The 23,851-nt window shown below is 32.1% G+C and overlaps 1 protein-coding gene across 1 annotated transcript; it reads right to left on the reverse strand.

Annotated features, from left to right (window-relative positions):
- Positions 1 to 556: 556 nt before the first annotated feature.
- Positions 557 to 3,773, reverse strand: LOC108325285 (receptor-like protein EIX2). The gene has a single exon (XM_017558330.2). It carries the CDS (start codon positions 3,712 to 3,714, stop codon positions 721 to 723), a length of 2,994 nt encoding a protein of 997 aa, XP_017413819.1. The 5' UTR covers positions 3,715 to 3,773; the 3' UTR covers positions 557 to 720.
- Positions 3,774 to 23,851: the final 20,078 nt, after the last annotated feature.

The raw sequence follows: 23,851 nt of genomic DNA on the forward strand, positions 1-23,851 counted from the left end.
TTTATTCATTTCATTGATCAAATTTTACACAAATTTTGCTTCTAAATCTATTTTCAATTACCTAGATATCTCTTCAAAGAAACAACACACAATTTAATCTCAAATTTCTTCAAATACATTGTCTTCTTCTCCCTTAAATTCACTCCGTCATCTAAACACACCCTAAATTATCTTAACCTATTGCTCTAAGAACTCCTTAATTTAAAAATGAAAAATAACTAAATGAATTAATTATCTAGTATTTCCCACACATGGTCTTCTTTTTATCACTGAGGTGTTATATTTTAATTCTATTTTTCAGTATTTAATTTTCTAATAAAAAAAGCAATATTATATGACAATGTATAAAATTTATGTACAACAGTGGTGTACGGAAAAACTTTTTCAAGAGTCAGTAAATACGAACTCGTTTCTTCATGTTGAAACTCTAAATTATATAATAATAATAATAATAATAATAATAATATATTTCTATTACTCAAGTCACCAGAACATCAACCTTAAATGACAGTAGAGTAGGATGTATCACTCAGATTATTTGGGAATTGGAAAAGGATATATAACATGCAACATTTTAGCAATTATTAGTTAAACAAGAAATTCTACAAGTTGTATTTATTACTGATTTACAAAGTCGAAGTAATTACTTATAAAAAAAATAAACACGAAATCGTCCAAGAGCGTAAAAGAGACAGAATGCATAAACACTATCATAATTTGTCACTCAGCCTCATGGATTCCTGTCCATCTTTCCTTAAAAGTTGCTAAATGTATTGCCAAGGAAACTTTTATCCTGCGTGTAGACTCATCAATATATTGGAAGTAAGCAAGCCTCCAACTTCTCCGCAACAACAAGCTTCCAGTCACAGCCCAAAATCCAATAAAATAACCAAGTGCAATGACAAAGTAAAACAACAATTTCTCTACTTTATCCTCTTTCTGATATTTTTCTTCATTGTCATTGTCAGGTTGCAAATTATCATCAGAACACTTATTTGGCAGGGGAGGTCCACACAGAAATGTGTTGCCACCATAAATAAAAGAATCATCGAAGGTTGATAATTGAGTTCCTATGGGAATTGGTCCTGAAAGGTTGTTGTAGGACAAATTTAAGTGGCTTAACCAAGTTAAACTAGTTATGCTTTCTGAAATTGCACCCGAAAGTTGGTCATGAGAGAGGTCAAGAGATTCGAGTGATTTCATGTCCCCTATCCTTTTTGGAATATGTCCTGACAAACGATTGTATGATAGATTTAGGCTAAGCAATGCACCAAGTGATGTTATTCCTTCTGGAATAGATCCAATCAAATTGTTATTTGACAAGTCCAATGTGACCACGAGTTTTAGATTTCTCGTATACTCAAGTTCTCTTCCTTTCATGAACACTCTAACTTCTTGTTCATACCATTCAACTGATCTAGTAGGTTGATTTACAGCAATATTCTTTTTTGAGGCCATACCTGTGAGATTTCCGATGCAATGAGGGATTGGACCGATCAAGTTGTTTTTTGAAAGATCCAAAATTTGCAGTGCAGAAAGTTGGCACAATTGTAAAGGAATTGTTCCATTCAACCTGTTTTGCCGTAGCCTTAGAATCTGCATCGAGGAAAAGATATTCCCCATCCATGAAGGGATAATCCCAGACAAATGGTTCTCTCCAGCATCCAAAATTAAAAGTTGATTTAAATTTCTCAAAGATGATGGAAAGCCCTCATGAAGGCTGTTATTGTTCAAATGTAACCATGCCAACGTGGGTAGATTACCCAGAGAGCTAGGAATGACACCTGATAATTTGTTGGATGCCAAATTTATGACACCGAGTCTTTGAGTAACACTCCAACAATTAGGAATTTCACCAACTAACATGTTTCCTGAAAGGTCAAGATTGTACAAGGAGCCTATTCTGCACAATGAGTTTGGAATGGGACCACTTATAAGGTTGTTTCCGAGAAGCAAGTAACCGACATTGGGCAAGCTATCAGAAATATTTTGGGGAAGTGACCCGCTGATACGATTATCGGTGAGATTTAAGTAGACAAGTTGCCTGGGCCATCTTATGTCAGACACCAAATTCTCCAGATGATTTAGGGATATGTCTAAGTTGTGAAGGTTTAGAAGCTGACTAAGACTGAAAGGAATGTTTCCATGTAACTTATTTTCAGAAAGATAGAGGGTCGACAAATTTTTAAGTTGACCAATATTGTGAGGAATGGTACCATTTAAAGAGTTTCGGGAAAGATCTATATCTGTTAGGCTTACAAGTTGCACTAAACTCCTTGGAATGATCCCATCAAAATGATTGGAAGAAAGAATTAAAATCTTTAAACTGACAAGTTCTCCGATACAGTCAGGAAGAGAACCGGTGAAGTTATTGTTGGAAACCACCAAATTCTCCAGATTGACAAGTTTTGTTAATATATCACAAGGAAGTGATCCCTCCAAATTACTGTCAGTCATAATCAACGATCTTAGATTTTCAAGCTGTTCCAACCATGCTGGCAAATGGCCATTACATTCGTTGTGACTTAAATCCAAAAGTCTTAAATCGTGCCTAATGCATTCAGACTGTATATGGTTTCCAAGTGCATCACTTTGAATTTTGTTTCTTGACATATTTAATTGTTGAAGATGGCAACAGTTTCCCAGAAGTGATGCGAGAGATCCCTCAATATGATTTACATCATTACCTGAAAGACTGAGATATTGAAGACCCTTTAACTCACCTAACCAACCCGGAACAGAATCAAACTTGTTATGTGAAAGGTCGAGAGAAACCAGGGAAGTCAGATTCTGCAAAGCAGATGGAAGTGAGCCATAAAAAGCATTACTATCAAGAAATAGACTGTCGAGGTTAGCACAGGTTTCCAACCAGAAGGGAGTGGAATTCAGGTTGTTGTGAGAAAGGTCAATGACTGCAATGGAAGTCATATTTTGAAAAGCATCCAGAAAGGGAGACTGAAGTCCATTTTCTGCTAGATTGAGGTCTTCCAATTTGGAAAGGTTTGTGGTGCTAATATGTTGATGGGTGTGCAATTTATCAAGTCCACAATTTCTCAATTCTATTTCTATCAAAGAAGGAAGCATGTTGAGTGACTGCAACAAGTTTTGAGCTTTATCAAGATTCACATCACTCATGTAAAGGTATTGGAGGGATGAAAGTTGAGAAATCCAATAGAAGTCATCCGCATACAAAAGAGGATTGAAGCTCAAATCAAGAATGATCAATTTTGTGAGATTCCCAAGATTGTATGGGATCCTACCACTAAAATGACTATCAGAGAGATAAAGGAATTGCAGATGCTGCAGCGTTTGAATGAACGCTGGTATTGAAGTATTGTGAAATCTGTTTCCACTCAAATCTAAATAACTTAGATATTTAAGCTGCAATATAGAAGGGTGAACATGTTGAGCTTCAAGGACATGATCGTAAAACTTACAGTTTGGTTGAAAATCTCCTTGTAAGGGATAACAAGGATTTCTGAGATCTAGCTTGACAACATGGCCTGTAACATTATTGCAACCTACACCTTTCCATTGGCAACAACTAGTTCCTTCCCAAGATGAAAGGCTTGATGGATCTTTGAAGCTTCCTTTGATCCTTAGAAGAGCTTGCCTTTCTTCTTCATTGCAACCAAGTGGTGCATGGCCACATGAACATAACACCGCAAATGCTGCAGTCAAGAGGAAAACAATAGTAAAAGGCAACCCCAACATGTCTACAGAAGAGTGTCAGAATACAAAGAACAGAGTTGTCGATGAGCAACAAAGTCGACAATATCAAATAAAACTCTGAAAGCAGGAAACTGAAATATTGATGACTCGGCACCACTAGTAAAGTGGTCAAAGCAAAAGTGTGGAAGTTTGGTTTTTGTGGTCAAAGCAGGCAATTTTATTAATAAAATTTAAATGTCTAAGATAATTCTTATGCACCGGAAGATAATGATATGTACATGTAGAGGATATTACACATAGGAAAGATTATTTGATATATCTAAATTTTTTAGGTTTATTTTACCCTATTTTTTTTCTAATATAAAAATTTATATTTTTATAATCATTTTATTTTTATATTCTATGTCAAATGTAAAATTATGATGCGTTAACCTAGTTAAGATGCCGATGATCTATTAAAAAGAGACAGAGAAAGAATGAGAGAAAACCAAAATTCATGTTCTAAAAATTACAAAAGCTTTTCTAAAAACAGTTAAACATAACGGCAAAAAGAGAGATTGACAAGGGTAGAGCTGGTAATGTATAGAATCTAGTGATAAAAGGGGTTAGAGGGATTTTAACTAGGGTAAATTTAAAGGTTGATTTTAAAATATGTCACGTTTGTATTCGTTTTCTCATTTTATTACTGAAAGTTTGAAGCATGGGTTGTAGTTATTAGACATGTGAGTAGGTTTATCATATGATTTAATTTTGATCTATATAGGGCTAGAAAAAATTACAGATCAAAAAGATTTTATTAAAAATATACACGAGTCAAGTATCTATATAAAAATTGAGCAAAACCAATGCATTCATGAATCTTCTTTTCTTAAAAGAATATTTATTTTGAATATAAAAAAATATAATTAATTATCAATGTGTTACAAATATAAGTATTTTTAATTTTTCAAAAAATTATATATAAATATTTCAATCAAAGTAATATATATTTTATAATAATAATTATTATTTTAGTATTGAAGCGAATTCTTAAAAGTTAATTTTTTTCTTATAATTACTAAAAATTTAAACGTCAAAAGTATTATTTAAAATATTTAAAATAATTAAATTATGTGATATTATATATTATTATATTATTAGCATGATTATGAAAGTTATTTTTTTCAAAAGAAACTTAACATATCATAAAAAATAAGAAAATAAAAATGTCATTAAAAAATATGCAAAATAATTATTTTTAATTATAACATGTTAAATTATTTAATAAAATTCTGACTCTAAATTACTTAAGAGGAGGTTTTGGAAGTTGGAATTTTTTTAACCTCCACTTAAGAAACTCATCTAAAATGAGATTTTTCAAAAATAAATTAGACTAATCCTTGAGTTAAGTTCATACTTTTAGTAGCTATGTTGTTTGTTAGATTTAATATTAGATAAGAGAAGAAGGCCTTTTTCTATATTCTAGGGCATATTGGAAATTTGCTAGAAAATAATTTTGGGTGTTTCGGCTTTTTGAAGTTAACCATTGCCTTTCTTTCTGTAATGCATTTTTGAGATACATCTATCAATTTCTTGTCGTTAAGTAATATTTTAAAATTTACCAAACTTGATCCTCTATACTCATTATTCCTAATTGGTTGAGTAAACATTTCCATCACACAATAGTTTTATATCTTAAATGTAATGAGCTTTGATGCTTTCATGACTCATTATAAATCCACATATTTAATTATAGATGAAAAATTGCAATTCATAGTATTAAATTTTGATATTTTTTATTTTAAAACTTAAAGAATAAATGTATATAATCTTTTTAATTTAATAGCATAAAACTTTTTCGTTAAACCATGTTTTGAAACTAATATTTAAATTCAAATGTATTAAATGATATAAATAATTTTGTTAGAAGTGAACTTTAAGCTAACTTAACCCCACAAATGTTTCACCTACTAGCGGACCACCCATTAAAGATGTTTAATCTCACGCTCGAGATGTATATACCTCGGTGTGAGAGGATGTGTTGGAAGTCTCACATCGATTAGAGATGAGGGCAATTCATAGTTTATAAGTAGGTGCAAACCTCATTTCATAAATTAGTTTTGTGGGGTTGAGTTAGGTTTAAAGTCCACTTCTAACATGGTTATAGTCTATCCTAATGATATTTATTGTTTATTGGATATATTGTTCCACCCACCAGCTCGCTATTGAACCACCGATTAAAAATGTATTAACATATTAAACAAAACGTAGTTGAATTACATAACTTATATTAAAATTTGAAACATGTATAAATTTTAATTTCAAGTCAGATTAAAACTATAGTTAACTAAAAAATAAAAAACGTTTGAAAAAAAAACATTTATAGATTGACTTTAAAGATATAGACATATGTCGAAAAGAAAGTGAACACCGTCGTCCTTCAACTTTCAGCAGCGTTAAATAGAGTCAACAGAGATGCGCAAACTTTCAGCACCGTAGACCACTTTTAAAGTATGTCACTTTATTATTTGACTATAATTCGCTCATGAGAGGCTGAATTTGCATCTGCCTTTGTTTTTCTGGGGTGTTTTTTCCTGTTGAGACTTGGCTCCGAGGGTTGAATTTTGGACATCCTTTTGTATTTTTTATTATTTCCTGTGAGTTTAGGTAGGAAATTGTTATCAAAAAATTTGATTTTCTAGAAACCATTAAAAAACTTACGTGTTTATGTGGATAAAGAAAAGCAACTAGAGAATGATCGTACAAACACAAAAGTAACTATCTACGTTACTAAATTTACGTTTCACTCATTTAGATGAGAAATAAAATATAAGTGGTGAGAATTTTGTAATTGATTGGTCAAAAGTTTTGTTTCACATGGAAATACTAGACCTAAATTTTGAAATTTATATTTGAGTTTTATAAGTAAATTGAAATTTCACTTTTATATATCAAACATAATTACATATCTGACTTGAAGTTAATATATATAAATTTTTGTTAGACCTATAAGGATCAAATGTAAATTTCAAAATTTACATATGACACCTATAAGTTAAACGTAAAACTCTTTGAAAAAGTCCTAAATTGCAAACGAGTTTTTCTTTCTACTTTCGGCAAACTACACTATTGACGACGAAGAACATATAGAGGATGTTAAGGTTTCCTTGATTAAAAGTTGTGTTTTACACTACAAAAAAATATGATATTATTAACGGTTTATTCGTTAATAACGAGTTAAATCTAAAATTCGTTGATAATTTGTATTTTTCAACAAAATGACATAAAATCTATTAATAATTTTCTCGTTTGTAAAGATTATAGATGAATTTAGGAATTCCCTCAACCATTACCAACCATTTCCAGTTTGGTTTTAGCTATGTTGTTTGTTAGATCTAGTATTAAATAGGTTTAATGTTTCGGTAGGTCTCTATTTTCGTTCAGAATCTCAAATATGTTCTTTTTTTTTTTGTCTCAATTGAATCCTTATTTTGTGAAAATTGCATCAATTAAATGCTTACCATTAAATTGGACCTAACAACGTTAATGTATACTTGACGTGACACAGTAGACTGTCTTTTTAACTAACGTAGTTGAATGATGTGGATTTGGGTTATTTTAAAATTATTTGAAAGTTTAAATTATTTTAAAATTATTTTATTTTCTCTCTTCTCTGCATCCATCTTCAGTTAATGAAAGTTTAAATTATTTGACTTTTTATTTTGTTCTGAAATAAGTTCTTAATAAAAAGTTTATTTGATTAGTGCTTAAGCAATTTTCAATTTCAACTTTACCTCAAGAACCCCAAGAATTGATTGAAAAGTACATAAACGGGCAACCATAAATAGGACTTGCAATTAGGGTTTGGAAATGAAATAGATTGAAACTGGATTGAAACTAGTGTCTGCAACTAAAAAATTTGCTCATAATTTCCCCTTGATTTGTCACCATCTCGCAGCTAGATAAGCCTCTAGCGACATTCTCTTCTCATGTTGCCTTCTTCGCAATGAGGCTTCTTCTTCCTCATCAAGCACGCGTGTCCCTTTTCTCCTTCTCCCAATATGCGAGCCATACCCTTCACCTGAAGCACTACCGATTGAATCGCCTCCGGCAACCACACCATCTTCCATCAACTGTGTCCATTGTTGATTCGAGCCCGTTGTCGGGGACACCATTCCATTTTTCTTCTACTAAGCCCCAAATCGGGATCCACGCGTAGCCTCCACCGAAGACAGCACTACGCCGCTCGGGGCTTAAGCCACGACCATGCTAGTCCTCCTTCATGTCACCGAAATTTTTCCCCTCTACAGCACCATCGCCATTTCAACGACGATTGGAGGTGGCCACTGGCCATTGGCACTCTTATGTTTTCCCTTTGTGTGATTTTACTCTTTGATCATATTAGCATGTTTTTGGGTGTTCTTTTTTTCAGAATAGGTTGATTTTTGTCAAGAAAAATTTGATCTTTTTCAAATGGGAACGGATGAAAGCAACAGCATGGCACCGGGTTTATCTCCTATGCAAGAAAGTGGGAGTGTGGTTCGAGGTTCAAAGTAAGCGAAGGAGGTTGGGGAAGATGTTGAGGGTTTGAGAAGTGAGGAGGGGTGCGGTGGGGTTGTTGTGAATGGGGATGGGTTTTGTAGCATTGAAAAGCAATGTTTGGGTGATGAAGGGGCTGTTAACGGTGAGGAAGGAAAATATGAATAGTAAATATGATCAATCATAGTAAAACCATTAATATTGGGTTGGAATTAATGAATGGGAAGAGAAGAAGATTAGAACTATAGGGAAGTATCTGTTTGTGTTTGTGAAAAATCATGGTGAAAAAGACAACGATGATTAATGCCAATGGAGAATAATAGAGGAGAAATGAAAAATGGAATATGAAGTTGTGATGATGAAGATGAATATTGGTTGTGTCTGATGTTGGAGGGGAGTTAGAACGGTGATGGTGAAGAGAAATTTTTGGAAAGAAAAAAATGAAGATGGAAATCTAATAGAATCTTTCCTATTTTACCAGATTTTTTTATTGTAATTATTTTTAGAGATACAATAATTATTTTCTTTTTTCAGTTTCTGGTGAATGAGAGAGAAGAGAGAGAAACATAAGGGGCTAAGGATTTCGATTTCTGGTGAATGAGAGAGAAGAGAGAGAAATATATGAGGGAAAAGAAGAAAATAAAAAGTCAAATAATTTAAACTTTCAAATAATTTTAAAATAACCCAAATCCACATCATTTAGCCACGTTAGTTAAAAAGACAGTCCATTGTGCCACGTCAAGTATTCATTAACTTTGTTAGGTCCAATTTAACGGTAAGGGTCTAATTGATGCAATTTTCACAAAATAAGGACTCAATTGAGACGCCGAAAAAGAAGGAGACTTATTTGAGATTCTGGACAAAAATAAGGACCTACCGAAACATTAAACCTATCAAATAAGAGATAAAGGCCTTTTCCAGTTTTCTAGTGCATATTGGAAATTTTCTAGAAAATAATTTTAGTTGTTTTGGCTTTTCGAAGTTAACCATTGCCTTTGTTTTTGTACTGTGTGGATACCCATCAGGCTAATGGACCTAGCGGGAAACATATTAACAACTCAGTAACCGATCGGTAAAGATAGCCGTTGATGTAGTTAAAGGGTAACCAATAATGTTAAAAAATGAGTGCTTAGCTTCTCACACCAAGAGGGGGTGGGGGGGGGGGGGGTTGAATTGGTGATGTGTAAAATCGTTTGCTTTCAAATATTTTTCGCAAAGAAGGATGTCTTTGAACTTTTCTTGAAACGCAAGTAAGTTTGTATGTAATGCAACAGTAAGCTTAATTGAATGCAATGACAGATTAGTCGATTATATGCAGAGATAGGGATCAGAGAAATCAAACGTTGCTTTTTATACTGGTTCGGCCAAGCCTACCTCCAGTGTCCTTCCAATCAACTTGAGTTGGAAGCCAATGCACTATAAAGATCTAGGTTTTTACAACAAGGTTTTTACAGCGGCCTCACGTCAAAATGTAAAACACCTCTCTAACCCACTAATCTAAATATAGGAAGTACAACAACAAGACACGCAACAAGAACACCCTCTTCTACTGTCAAACCCTTTGAGACACACTCAAAGTCAAGAACATAGTTCTTCTTCCTATATACACCACAGGGAACTCCAGCAATTCTAAGCGTTTGCCAATGCTTTCCTAATCACGTACAAAACACCTTCGAGTGTAGAAAGATCATACGTTTCCAAGACAGATCAACCTTGCTACACAAGAAACCTTCAAGACTTCGATCACCACAGTCGTTCTTGGAGCTTTTTCTCTCTTTTATGTAAGATAACACAGAGTACACTAAAAGATATGAAAATGTAAAAATTAATTCTCTTCTCCTCATTTCTTCTTACAGAAAATCAAATCATGCGTCAATATATAGTATGTCACAAAATAGACGCGTTTTAATCAATTAGGCTATTAATGTAGTCAAATACATTTGACAATTGTAACATAATAATAGTAGTCAAATGCATTAATTAAATGCGCAATTAATATAATCGATTTGTCATAAATGCTTGGTCAACATATTTAAAAATATGACTGTTGTGACAGTTATGTCAAGCATTTAAACAGTTTTCAAATCAACAACAAACTTAGTCCAATACAAGTTGAATGCAATCGATTAATTTGAAACACTTAGCTCATTTTTGAAAACTTTTCTTCACAAAATTCATCACAACACTCTTGAAAAAAATTTGTGCAAACCCATGAGTTTTAATCAATTTGAACAATAATGTAATCGACTTAAAACTGTTATTTTGCCACACTTTAAAGTTCAACAATAGTGCTTGTGGTTTTTTCATTTCCGAAAACATATGTTATGTATACACAAATAAAATCACATATCAATCACAGTGGTATGTTATAATCAACATAATAAAGTTCACATATATGCTTTTACAAATATAACAAAGTCAGCATAAGCATATGACATGTATAACACAATACACACATGTGTTATTATTAATTATGTGTTGTCATCATCAAAAACACAGTTATCACTAAGATTGTGGGTTCAACTAAACTAGTGCTCCCCTATCAACAATCTCAACAATCTCCCCCGTTTTTTATGATGCACAACCATGATTAATATAACCATGTTGTACAATCACAGATTATCCACAATTACAATTTTCGATTACATCAAATTCTCCCCCTTTGGGCATTATCAAAAAAGGCATACATAGTATATGTAATTGAAACACATATAATAAACCAAATAGAGATGCATCGGTTAAGATAACATAATTAATTTGATGCTCTCTCTATCAATGATATTCACATGAACTTAATATTTTCTTCCCCTTAATGGAAACATGTGAACAACTTCGCAATATGCAATGTTCCCCCTGTCATTATGCATGTTTCAAATTTAAATCACAGATGCACAATGCAGTAATATCAAAGTTTGTATTAGAGCATGTAAGAGCATATTCAAGTAATGCATCAGAGCAAGATTACAGCAGTAATGTCAGAGCATAATTGATAATTTTGAATCACCAAAACAGGTTAAAACATTTAATATCTCAAAACATATTCACAGCGGATAAACACAAAGATATAAGATGCATAAACATATAACAGTCAGTATGTCAGGGTTATAAGATATTAGATATCAAAATTTTGGAATCTTCAAACCCAGTTACGAAGACCAATCAATTAGAGTTTTATCGTAATCGATTTCTTTGCTGTAGAGTATTGTAGATTTTTCATTCTAGCTCAGTCAGCAAGTACTGTTCCTGCATAACCTTCCAGGTTCAACTAGATCAAACAATTAGTAACAATGCAATATAGTAATTGATGAGTGCATATTTATGCCCACATTTATGTTTTAAAATTCAAATTTTTGATGAATTCGTGTGCTTGAATGAGTGATTTAAAGAGGATTTGTTATGATTGGATATATTGTGTTTGGAAATAAAAGGGACTTAAAAAGTGATTTTTAGTTGCATAAATTATTCTTGGATATTCTTACATTTATTTTTGCAGCTGAAATTATTAGTTTTATTGGTCCAAATAGCAATTCAAGGTCCAAAATTAGATTTTGTTTGCAAAATAATATACAAATGGGCCAACAGGCAGACTTTACCTTTGCACCTCCTAAAATCCCTAAATACACTCCTATTTCTGAAACAGGCCAACAAACAAGCCCAAACACTAAGCCATTTCTCCTACACCTCCCTAAGTTTCCTACTCCTACCCCTCCTAAATCAGACTCCACTAGATTCTGCCACGTGTCCAAATCCTTACATACATATCTGACCATCTAGAATTTGTCACGTCATTAATCCTCTACACACCAAATTGACCTATCAGCTTTTGACACATCATCATCTTCCATCCAAACAGAAACCTTAATTTCATCATCCTAACCTAACCCTAGCTGCCATTATCGCGCCGCTCCGCCACCAACCTTAATGCCATCCTCATGCCGCCACCACCAAATTGTTAGAACCGCGTCGCCGCGCTGCTTCGTCACCGAACAACCACCACCAAGGCGCGACTTTTTAGTCACCATTCGCGAGTTCCTTCGAATCACCATCATCTCACCGTCGTTGCACAGAGTTCACCATCCTCTCCTCCATTGACGCAAGCTCTACATCACACCATTCGCAACCACGTCATGACCTCCATCACGCACATCCATAATTGCGTCACCTATGCTCACGGCTAGTCCATCTTCTTCGCGCCGCCAACACCGAAGCGCGACCTCCATCGTTGCCAAACCACCAACGCAGAGGACACAACCTGCAACAGTCAACCACACTGCAATACCATGGGCATCCTTGCTGCCGCGACATCACCATTTCGCACCTGCAAAGAGCAAAAATCAAAAAACTAGACGCACAGGGCAAGCTCGAACAAATTTGAAAAGGAGAAGAGAAACATCATTCTTCTCCAACAGCAAGCGGCGCAGGAATTTCCCTTTCCCAATGTTCTGAAACCCTAATTGGGAGGGGAGAGTTCTGACACGTGGTAGCACCTCATTGGTGCCTCCTCCTCTGGTTAAAGCTGGTCAACATGGGCTTCTGGTGCAATTTTGGAGAATTCTAAAGGGGCTAAAGTGCAGATAGAGGAAATTTCAAGGCTTATGTGTAATTTTGGAAATTCAGAAAAGCTAAAAGATAAAATTCAGTTGTCGAATTAATTTAATTTGGGAATATCAACAGAAAATATCTTCCAAATAATGTTATAATTATCTAAATCTTTTAGTTATTTGGAAGATATAAGATAAAAGATTCTGTCAACTGAATATTCAGAGTCCAAGCCCAATCAAGCCCTATATAAAGAGACCCAGGGGAGACAGAAAAGGGACTTCACTTCATTCCTTCATTCACCATTTCTCTCACTTTTCTTTCATCTTGTATTCAACTCCATTCATGGAGAGCTAAGCATCTAGGGCTATTTTGCTGTAATTTCATTATGGATTCTGAGGTTAGATTGAGTTAATGCAATTGTTTATTTTGATTATTGATTTAAGTTGTTCTCTCTCTATGTCTTTCATCTCTCTATCAAATTAAAAGCAAAGATTTTTGCATCATAATGTGTTTGAATCTACATGCATATTGATTATATGAGTTCTAGGGTTTCTAGGTTTAATTGAGAATCTACTTTGATTTAATTTAGGAATTTTCATATGATTAAATGGTTTTTACTATCAATTGAGAATGTACTTTGATTGGTAGTAATAATTTCAACTATAATCAATTGAGAATTTACTTTGATTGATTAGTTTTTAATTTGGTTAGGCAATTTAAGAATAGACATGATTAAACACAATAGAATTTGATTGAGAATGTACTTTGGTTGAATTCATTGTGAATAATCTAGAAAGATTTTGCATTTGATTGAGAATTTACTTTGGTTAAGTGCATGATCGCCCTCAAATTAATTAAAAATGTACATTAATTAATTTGAAACTTAAATAATAATCAATTGAACAATTATATGTGAATAACTGATGATGAATGTATCTTGGAAAAGCAGTGGAATTAGCCTATTTCATTTTAATCGTTTTTAAGTTTCTTATTTGTTCTTTAAACCTTCTCCAAACATCATTTTTATTCTTGAACATTGCATTACATTCATAAGATTCAAATATTAAAAGACAATTTCGTATTCGTTGCGAGACGACTCAGGGTTACTTTAACCCTATCTACTTTCTTGAATACTACTTGGCAATACTGAAGTTGCCTTGAAAAGTAGTATTAATTTGATAGCTTCAACGACAGGTATCAATAATCAATCACAGTTAATGTATGAATATGCAATGATGTGAATGTTTTAGTAAAATATGGCAAATTGCATACATACACATGGGTTAACGATTTTGTTAAACAGTTTCACATACTCAACCATAGATATGATCATCAAAACACAGGTTGATTTAAATTGAAATCAGATATCATTCATGATCAAACAACTATTACAATCAAATATGACCCAAAAGATGGATATGGAGCATATGTATAAACATTTAGTATATATACGTTTTCTTTTTGTTGATGGTTCATATGATCAAACAACTATTACAATGTGATTTTGTTGATGGTTCGTATGTGATTTGTTCTTTGGGTCATGATCATCTGGTAAATATAAGCAGAGGGAAATGATGTATGTGTAGAACGTGCTTAGATGGATATGGAGCATATGTATAGACGCTTTTCTTTTTCTTTTTTAAAGAACCAAATTTATAATTAGTTTTGGTTTAGAAATTTGTATATAAAGTATGATTTATAATTATGTTTATATAACTTTTATGAGACTTTATACTTCTGTTTGTTAATATTTTATTTATAATGTGATAGTTCCTTTAGTATGTATACTATTTAAATATGATGTTATATTAAAAATTAAGACTAGTTTAATATAAAGATTAAGTATGTTTTTAGTATTTAAATTTTGACACAAAATTGAAAGTTTTAATTTTATGAAATTTTGATATATATTTTTTTAAAATTTTTAAAATAAAAGAATATAATGTTTTAATTTAATTATATTAATTTTTTTTACATAATGTTTTATGATTGACAAAAGTGAAGCCACGATGATGAATTGAGGCTAGAGGTGATTTTTTTTTCATAAATAATAGTAATTTAATATAAATTTATTGAAATAGACTCCTTCAATTTTTGTTTGGATAGCACTTAATACTGTACCGCCATTTTCGAATTCCTGAAGCTAAATTTCTAACCCTTTTTTTTATAATTCCTGTCATTTAACCTATCTAGAATTTGGTTTATGGACGAACTATTAGAGAGGTTTGATGTTTTTCTTTTAAAATTTAGAGATTAAGATTTATGAGTAAAAGTACTTGTATTTAAAAGTTGGAATTCGATTTTTGAAAGTCAAATTTTAGTCTAGCATTTTCTTTATTGAAATTTGTTCTTACAGCAACTGATTTTAAAAAAAATGGGATCTTGTGAATTTGTGCGTGGAAGCAGCAAGACGGAAAAAAAAATTGTTTTGGTTAAATATAGTGGTCAACGTTTTCTAGATTCTGTTTTGATAGTTATAATTATTATTATGTAACTTCTAACTGTTTTTAAATGTTGTTGTTTTGATAGTTATAATTATTATTATGTACCTTCTAACTGTTTTTAAATGTTGTTGAATCACATTTGGTATGCTTGGTATAGTGTATGATCACTCGATGAACTAAGATTGAATGGTCGACCATCTAACAATTAAATTATTGATTGGTTAAGAAAACATTAAGTAATTGCTAATTAATATGAACATTTAATAAAAATAATAGTAATTAACTAAAAATTAATAATAACAGTGAAAGTTATTTATTGGTAATTAATGAATCAGACCTACTTGTAAGATTTACAAAGGAAAGTTAGGTAATTATTTTTGATGACTCATTTTTACCATGTAATTATTGAGTAAAATCACTTATTTGAACCAGAGTGCCTTTGACAGGTACCCACTCACACAGCTAGGACAAGAAAGAGAGAGATCAAACAGCGTAGCTCGGATGATGGAGGATCATTAAGGAACTCATCCGATCTTTAGGACAGCTTTGAGTGCTTTGAATAAGGGACCTCAACTGCTTACGCAAAACATTTTGACGCTTACCCGTGGGGCAGAGCGATATTCCCTTGTAGCCACAAGGAACCAGACAAGCGGTGCAGTTGAAAACAATCACTTAAAAAGCCTGTTTTGTACTAGTGTGTGCTCAACCTTGGCATGATGATCTTGCAAAGCTTTTGTACGTAATAACTTGCTGGATGATCGAGCATTGTGTCTTTGTTCAAATGTTGAAAGCGTAGCCAATCATCTTAGACGTTTAGCTGATCACAATCTAGTATGACTATAATTTTAATCAGTCAGCTTACGGTGTTTCACCTCCTTTCCCGATCAAGAATCAACGACGATATTCAGCAATCCGGTCTTCAATAACACGACTTACCCATTATCTTAGGCCTTGAACTTTTATTCATTACATAAAAATCCAACTAATGTGCATATTGTCATTTTACTTCATATATAATGTTTTGTAAATCACTAATAATAACTTTTCTTTAGTGCTGCTAATGTATATAATGTCTTAAACGATAAATTGACTTCATCGTCACATAATTTGCATTGGATTTATCCTAAGTATTTAGTACTTCAATAAAACTATTAAAATCCTTTTTGTTTTAGTTTATTAACTTTTCTGAATTTAATATTTTAGTTCAATAGGCAACACAAAAGTAGTGGTTATTATGTCATTTGTAGTCTGTGTTGCTATTGTTATGGTCAAGTATTAATTAAATCTATTTAAATATATACATAAAATCAACACAATATTTCTTATGCTATTATGAATAAAAAAGTTTATTTTGTATTTTAGATATTCAATTATGAGAGCATCATAAAATTTTAACTTCATTCTATTTATATTCTTACCTCAATTCAGTCTTACTCAAGACATCATTTGTTCAATTTGGTGGGAACAAAATCTGCCCAACTTGAGATCATCAGCTTAACCTCGGTTGGAACATTAATTTAAAATTGATCACGTTTACCTTTTAATCAACACTAACATTTTTCACTAATTTAAAGAACTTTTTCACTGGCTACCATTGACATCAACAATATTTTTTTTTTGTCAACATCAACATTAGTTTTCGACCAAAATGAAACATAATTTTGCAATTAATGTTAGTTAAAATTGTCCTTCATCTAATATTCATCAAATTTAGCTTTTAACAAATATAGGATAAGTTATCTTTTTTTATTGATGCGAGTGAACGTTTTCGCATCTATCAATCCACGATAATGTTAATAATATGAATTTTTAAGCTTATATAAGTTAAAAAATAATCTTAACCCATATAAATCATAAATAATAAATAGATAATTTTATTATTTTGTAAGAAATACTTACAAAGATACTCAACTTTAGATAACTTAAAATATTACAGATTGTCATACAGACAAAGGATGTAACAAAAATTATATATATATTACCTGCAATTTCCTTTTAGAATAGAAGCAAGAAACTTAAAGATTTGGTGAAGATGAGAAAGATTGTGTATAGTATAAAATAGTGGCAGGCTACGCCTACGGAGCATATGCTGTGCCGTCGTTTTGAGATAAGTCTATTGGTGGCGGCCTAAGGCGATGGCGAGGGATGTCGATCTGGACAGGGGCGATAGGAGGTGGTTGCCTCTTTAGCAAGCGACCTGGTGGTGGTGGTGGTGAGTTCAAATCTTGCACAGGCGAACCTTCACCAGTGAACTCAGCAAGTTTTGTAGGGACGAGGATGGTAAGTATAAGGAACAAAACTAGCGTCCCAGAGTAACCCATCTTCCTCTTCATATTTACTACCAATTTATTTACGCTTCAATGAACTAAAACACAACCATAACACCTCTTTTATACTACCTGCTCCTTCTCCTAACTTACACGTTACGCTTGATCTTTGAAAAATCTTTTAAAAACATTACTTATATAGCCTCACAAGAAAAGTCATTACTAAAGAGAAAAACAGGAAAAACAGAGAGATAAGGAATGATTCTCACAAAATTATAATGGTTAGAGAGATAATAACATTGATTCATAAAAGATATAATGAAGATACATTCTTCTATTTCCTTTTCCTAATACATTTCTTGTCTTTTCCATTCTTGATAATAATCTTTTGAAGTTGCAAATTCAACTTCTCATTTTCCTCCATAATGCCATGCAACTAAGTTTTCTTATCCAATAATATAATACTAATAATAATAATAATAATAATTTTTTACTGCAACACAATTTTTGCAATCTTATAATTTCTTAAATAAATTCATGTTAGTTATTATTATGAATTTTGACATCTAAAATATGTTGATGCTCTAAAACATATCTATTTTTTTTTTGTCATTATATAAAATATTATTAAAATAAAATAAAGAATACAAAAAATACACTTAACCTTAATAAAAAATTACACGTGTAAAAGTCAAATTAACTAATTTATTTGTATAATGATTTTCTTCACTAAAAGTATAAAAGTCTTAAATTACATATGTTGAGTGAAAGACAAACATTTGTTCCATCTTTCTCCAAAAGCTTAAGGGACCTCTAGTTGGTCCATAAAAACTTTGACCAACTAAAGTAGAATTAATCTTCAATTAAAATTGTCGAAAGCATAAATAGTCCTTATAAATTCAACGTAAACAAAAGTTTGTATTTCTATAATAACTGAAAAACTACTGACATATTCTCGTTGATGTCTTTTCGAGATTTCAATACATGTAGTCAAATTAGGACAAATCCTCTAAAGAGTTTTTATGTCCGACACTTGTAAATTTATGTTTGTTATGTACACATCAAACTTGAAGTACGTTTAGAAAAAAGCGTGTTACGATGCACTTCTCCTCACTTTCTTCCCTGTCCGAACTTCATCCTCAATGATGACGAGTATTTAGTGCATTTTAGGACTTTCGTTGTTGGCCTAAATATGCATTTTTTACCAGAATGCGGTACATTGAATTTTTGTTTTTCTAAATCATCTCCATATGCTTTAAATATTCTTTATCTGCCTGTAGAACTTGGAGTCTCTCCTAAACATAATCTATCTTTGCTTCTAGATGAAGCTTTTTGTTCTCTAATTGGACCTTTTCATCTGAACTATTTTGCAAGGAAGTAAAATCTAAACCAATGCTCATGACCCGTTTTCTTAAATGTCTCATCAAAGAATGGGAGAACCCTCTTGACTTTTGTACACATTGCTTGCGTTCCATCACGAAGCATACCATTTGCCAATTCATTTGCTAATTCAGTTTCGAAATTAAGCATCTCATAGCATTGCAAGAAAGTCAACATTGTGGTCCTTCAATTTTGACAGCATTAAATTGGGTCAATAGAGAGACGAGGAAGACATTTTGTGCACTTTCAAATCAACCATTGAACACGTTCGTGGAGTTTTTTTTCTCCAAATAAATCTCTTTTCCAATTTATTTTTACATGTAGATGCAATGCAAAACTAATTTTTAAAATATATTATATTACTATTCATGAACATAATTTGACTTTTAAGAGGTCGAATTTGTAATTTTTTTTTTGCGGAATTTAATTCTTTAGGAACCAAATTTTAGACAGAATTTTATATCTTTTTTGTCTTCGATGAATTTGGAAAGGACAATTGTTAGCTGGTTGGAATTTGACAATTCTAATTTTTAATTTACATTTTTTGCCGTGTTTTCTCCAGAGAAATAATTTTCCTAACAACACGGTTGTGCAGTTGAAAGAAAGGTCTATTTCGGAGAAAAAATTCTACAGAATAGAATTTTAGCCTTGAATAATACAGTTATCTACTTCAGGAATTAATTTTGCATTGTGTCTTCTTGGAAAAATAAATTTGAAATGGGATTTATTTGGGGAAAAAAATTCCACCAAGGCGGTTTATAGTTGATATAACAACTGCCCAATATAACACACAAATCCAGTTGACATGACTACATACAAAAGCTCTTCCTAACCTTTATAGGTTTAAAAATTTGGAAATAAAGAATAAAGGAGAATTTTTTATGCAATAAATATATATATATATATATATATATATATATATACTAATTATATTATTGTTTTTTTGAGAAATAATTTTTTTTAGCTCGACACATTATAGTCCAACTATATATATATTAATTATATTATTGTTTTTTTGAGAAATAATTTTTTTTTTCTAGCTCGACACATTATAGTCCAACTACATATATATATATATATTAATTATATTATTGTTTTTTTGAGAAATAATTTTTTTTTCTAGCTCGACACATTAGAGTCCAATAACGACTTTAGTAAAAACTTTTTCTTCAAAAAAGTGACGTCTTTCTTCCAATATTTTGAAACCATCTTTGTGAATTATTCACAAAGAAGAGTAACCGAATAATATCAAGAATGTAGAAAATTACACTAACACATCTAGCATAGAAAGTGAACTTTCTATGTTGGATTTAGAATAGATATAAAAAGTGAAAATTTTCTATATCGATTGTATCTATATCGCTTCGAGAATCAAATAGAAAACATTTTTTCTAGTTGACACAGAGAGTCACTACAAGAATGATTGAGATTATCGATGGTCATAATTCGTCGGTAATGTATAAAATCCGACGGTAATTAGCATTTATCGACGGCTTACCGACGGCCAAAATACCGTCGGTAAAAACGTTGTCGGTAAATTTTATCGACGGATTTTTTGGCCGTCGGTAAAGCCTTCGGTAATTACCGAAGGCTCTAGGCCTTCGGTAAATCCGTCGGTAAATGTTGCGACCTGGTTCATCTTCTTCCTCTTCCTTCGTCGCTGTGTAATTTTTTTTTTTCATTTCCACGAACTCCGCCACCAAAACGGCATCACGCTTCCAGCAAGCTTTGAAGAGGCAACCTTGGTCCAACAAGTTTGGAGATGGGGCTGGACACGCTGGCAACAAGGAGGGTGCACACGGAAGTTGAGCTTACAAGGAGAATCCAGTAGCTTGATTGCAGGTCTAGCTTGACGGTCCAGAAGAGGGCAGCGTATCCAGCAAAAACCCACGTACAACCTTCACGTTTCCAGCGTCCAGCGTTGGGAGTGTCCAGCAACACTTGGAAGCACTTCACGGGCTGAAGGGGATTGAATGGAAGGGGGTGCATCAATTAGAAGAGGGGAGCGTCCTTGGAGAATTGCACGTCCACAAGAAGTGATCCAGCAGGCTGCACGTCCAAGAATGCCACGGTCCAGCAGAGCAAGGGGCTTCCGCAGAGAAGGAGAGGCACGTATTGGGTTGCCACGTCCAACGGTGGTGGAGAGAACGGTTGTAGAGAGAAATGAGAGGAGAAATGAGTATTTGCCACATATATTGGCACTGGATGCGAAGCTGGTTTCGAAAAATTCTGATTTTTTACCGACGGTCAGAGGCCTTCAGTAAATCAGTCGGTAATGTCGTCCAGCGAAATAATGGGCGGGAAAAATCCCGCTCTTTTACTGATGGCCAAAAGTCTTCGGTAAATTCGTCGGTAATGTCATCCGCGAAATAATGGGCGGGAAAAATCCCGCTCTTTTTACCGTCCAAAGCCTTCGACAAATCCGTCGGTAATGCGCATGTCACTTACCGACGGCTCAAAGCCTTCGATAAATCCGTCGATAATGCGCATGTCACTTACTGACGGTCCAAAGCCTTCGATAAATCTGTCGGTAATGCACATAAAAATACCGTCAGTAATTTCGTCGGAAATTAAGATATATCGACGGATATTGATCCGTTAGTAAAAATCCGTCAGTAATATTAATATTTTTTGTAGTGAGTCTTTTAGTGTAATAGTATTAGTTTTTTATTGAGTAATAATAATTACATTCTCAAACTAGTTAAAAATAACTTTAATAAAGAAAATTCCATATTAATATTAACTTAAAGCTACTCATTTATAATAGTTCAATTATTTGGATGGTTGCCACTTTAGTAGGAGTGTGTGAAGTTAGTCACCATTTTTTAAAAAATTTCAATTGCATCCTAACTTTTTAATTTAAAAGGTTTCTAAATTAAGTCATTTCTAAAAAAGTTACCAAGAGCGTTAACGACATGCCACATGTTAGTTTGTGAGTTTTAAATTTTTTATATAAATTTTTTATTTTTTTTGTACAAATTTTGTTTCCACATATCAAGTCTATGATGTAAAAGTGACACTTTCAATGACATGTGGCAGGATATTACCACGTGTTAGTATCAAGTGTTATCATCTTAATTTATACGTCTCTTTGGTTCAATTTAGTTCCAATGTTTTTCAAAATGAAATAATATTATCTCTCTAAATTGAAACAAAAAGTATTATTTTTATAAATGTTATACAAGTATTTTTATTAAAAATTATTTTTTAACATATTAAATTATTATATACTATTAAATCATCGTTTTGTTAATTCATGTTTTTTAATAAGATTAAAAATAAGTAAGTATAAATATTCAAAAAGAGGCAAGTATTTAAAAATAATATATTATTAATCTATGTTTTTTTATAAAATAAATTAATTAGTACCGTTTATACAAATAATTAATTCCGTAATAAATTTTGTCATCTTTTAAGTGAGACCAAATTTATTATTTGTATAAATGTTATACTAATATTTATATTAAAATTTAGTAGTTAAAGTGATGATTAAATAAAACATGGGTTAGTAATATGCAATAATATAATACGTTAAAAAGTTTTTTTTAATAAAAATATTAGTATAACATTTTTACAAATGATAAATTTTGTCTTAATTTGGAAAGAGATAATATTGTTCTATTTGGAGAAAAACTAAGACTAAATTGAATCATAAAAACATATTGAAGAACTAAATTAAAACCAAGATAATGACACTTGATATTACATGACCCATGACCGTATCTTGGCACGTGATAGTGACACGTGTCTCATTATGGACCTGACACTTGACAACATAAATGAAAAAAAAAATTAAAAAATATATAAATTAATACATGACATGTCATTAACGTCATTAATATTTTTAAAAAAAAAAACCTAATTGAGATATTTTTTTTAAGAGTTAGGATGCAATTGAAACTTTTATAAATCATGTGAATAATTAAACTTTTATAAATTAGTATAATTTTATGACGTTTTTTTCTTACAAGATATGAGATAAAATAGAATCTTAGTAATTAGTTGGTTAGTATGGGTATGGAAGCAAACCTTCTCTAGATAAAAAGTTTTTCATAAATAATACAATAAATGGATTCTTTTGTCTCTAATAGTGTAAATCAATGATAATTGAATCTTTTGTAAGAAATACTTACAAAGACACTCAACTCGAGATAACTTTGAATATTACATATAAAACTAGGAAAGGAGGATGCAAAAATTAGATATAAATTTGTTTTGGAGTACAATTTCCTTATAGAAGAGAAAGAAGAAAGTGAAGAAGTTTATTTATTTAGTGAAAGATGAGAAAGATTGTTTATGGTAGAAAATAGAGTTAGGCTAGGGCAACGGAGCATAGTGGTTTTTAGGTCCGTTTGTCGGAGGCGGCCTCGGATGTGGGTTAGGGATTCCAATCCCCGGGGTATCGATGGGAGGCCGCATCCTACGGGTTGGCCGGGTTGGCGGGGTTGGTGGGAAAATGGCAGCAAGCCGTACTGGGCTCATATGTTGCACAAGTGAACCTTCACTGCTCAACTCAGCAAGTGTTGTAGGCTTCGAAATGAGTAACATAAGCAACAAAACCAGCATCCCACAGTTTCCCATCTTCTTATTCATAACCTACCAATTGTATTTATGCTTCAATCAACCATATACAACACCTCTTTTATACTACCCCTCCTACTCCAAACCTACATCTTACACTCACTTTTTCAAAAATATTTTAAACATATTATCTATAAAACTCACCAGATCTTTATTTCAAAGCTCCTTATGTTTAATTGTTCTCATTGGTTTTTCTCAATTTCTAAATGTGGGACATTGTTTTACAAAAGTCAAGCAACGATAAATCAATCCACGCTCAAGGTGATTTTTTCCCTACAAATAATATAATTTAATATTATTTTGGAATCGACTCAATACTGTATTAGTCTTGAAAATTCAAATATAAATCTAAATTCACATTCAATAAAATTGAAAAAGTTAAAAACCATAATTAATGTTGGATATAAATCTAAATTCACATTGTATGATAAAGTTTGTGCACTACAT

This window comes from Vigna angularis, chromosome 3 (assembly GCF_016808095.1).
Source record: "Vigna angularis cultivar LongXiaoDou No.4 chromosome 3, ASM1680809v1, whole genome shotgun sequence".
Taxonomy (NCBI): domain Eukaryota; kingdom Viridiplantae; phylum Streptophyta; class Magnoliopsida; order Fabales; family Fabaceae; genus Vigna; species Vigna angularis.

Coding starts and splice junctions, on each gene's coding strand:
- LOC108325285 (XM_017558330.2), bottom strand. CDS start 3,714: ATGTTGGGGTTGCCTTTTACTATTGTTTTCCTCTTGACTGCAGCATTT.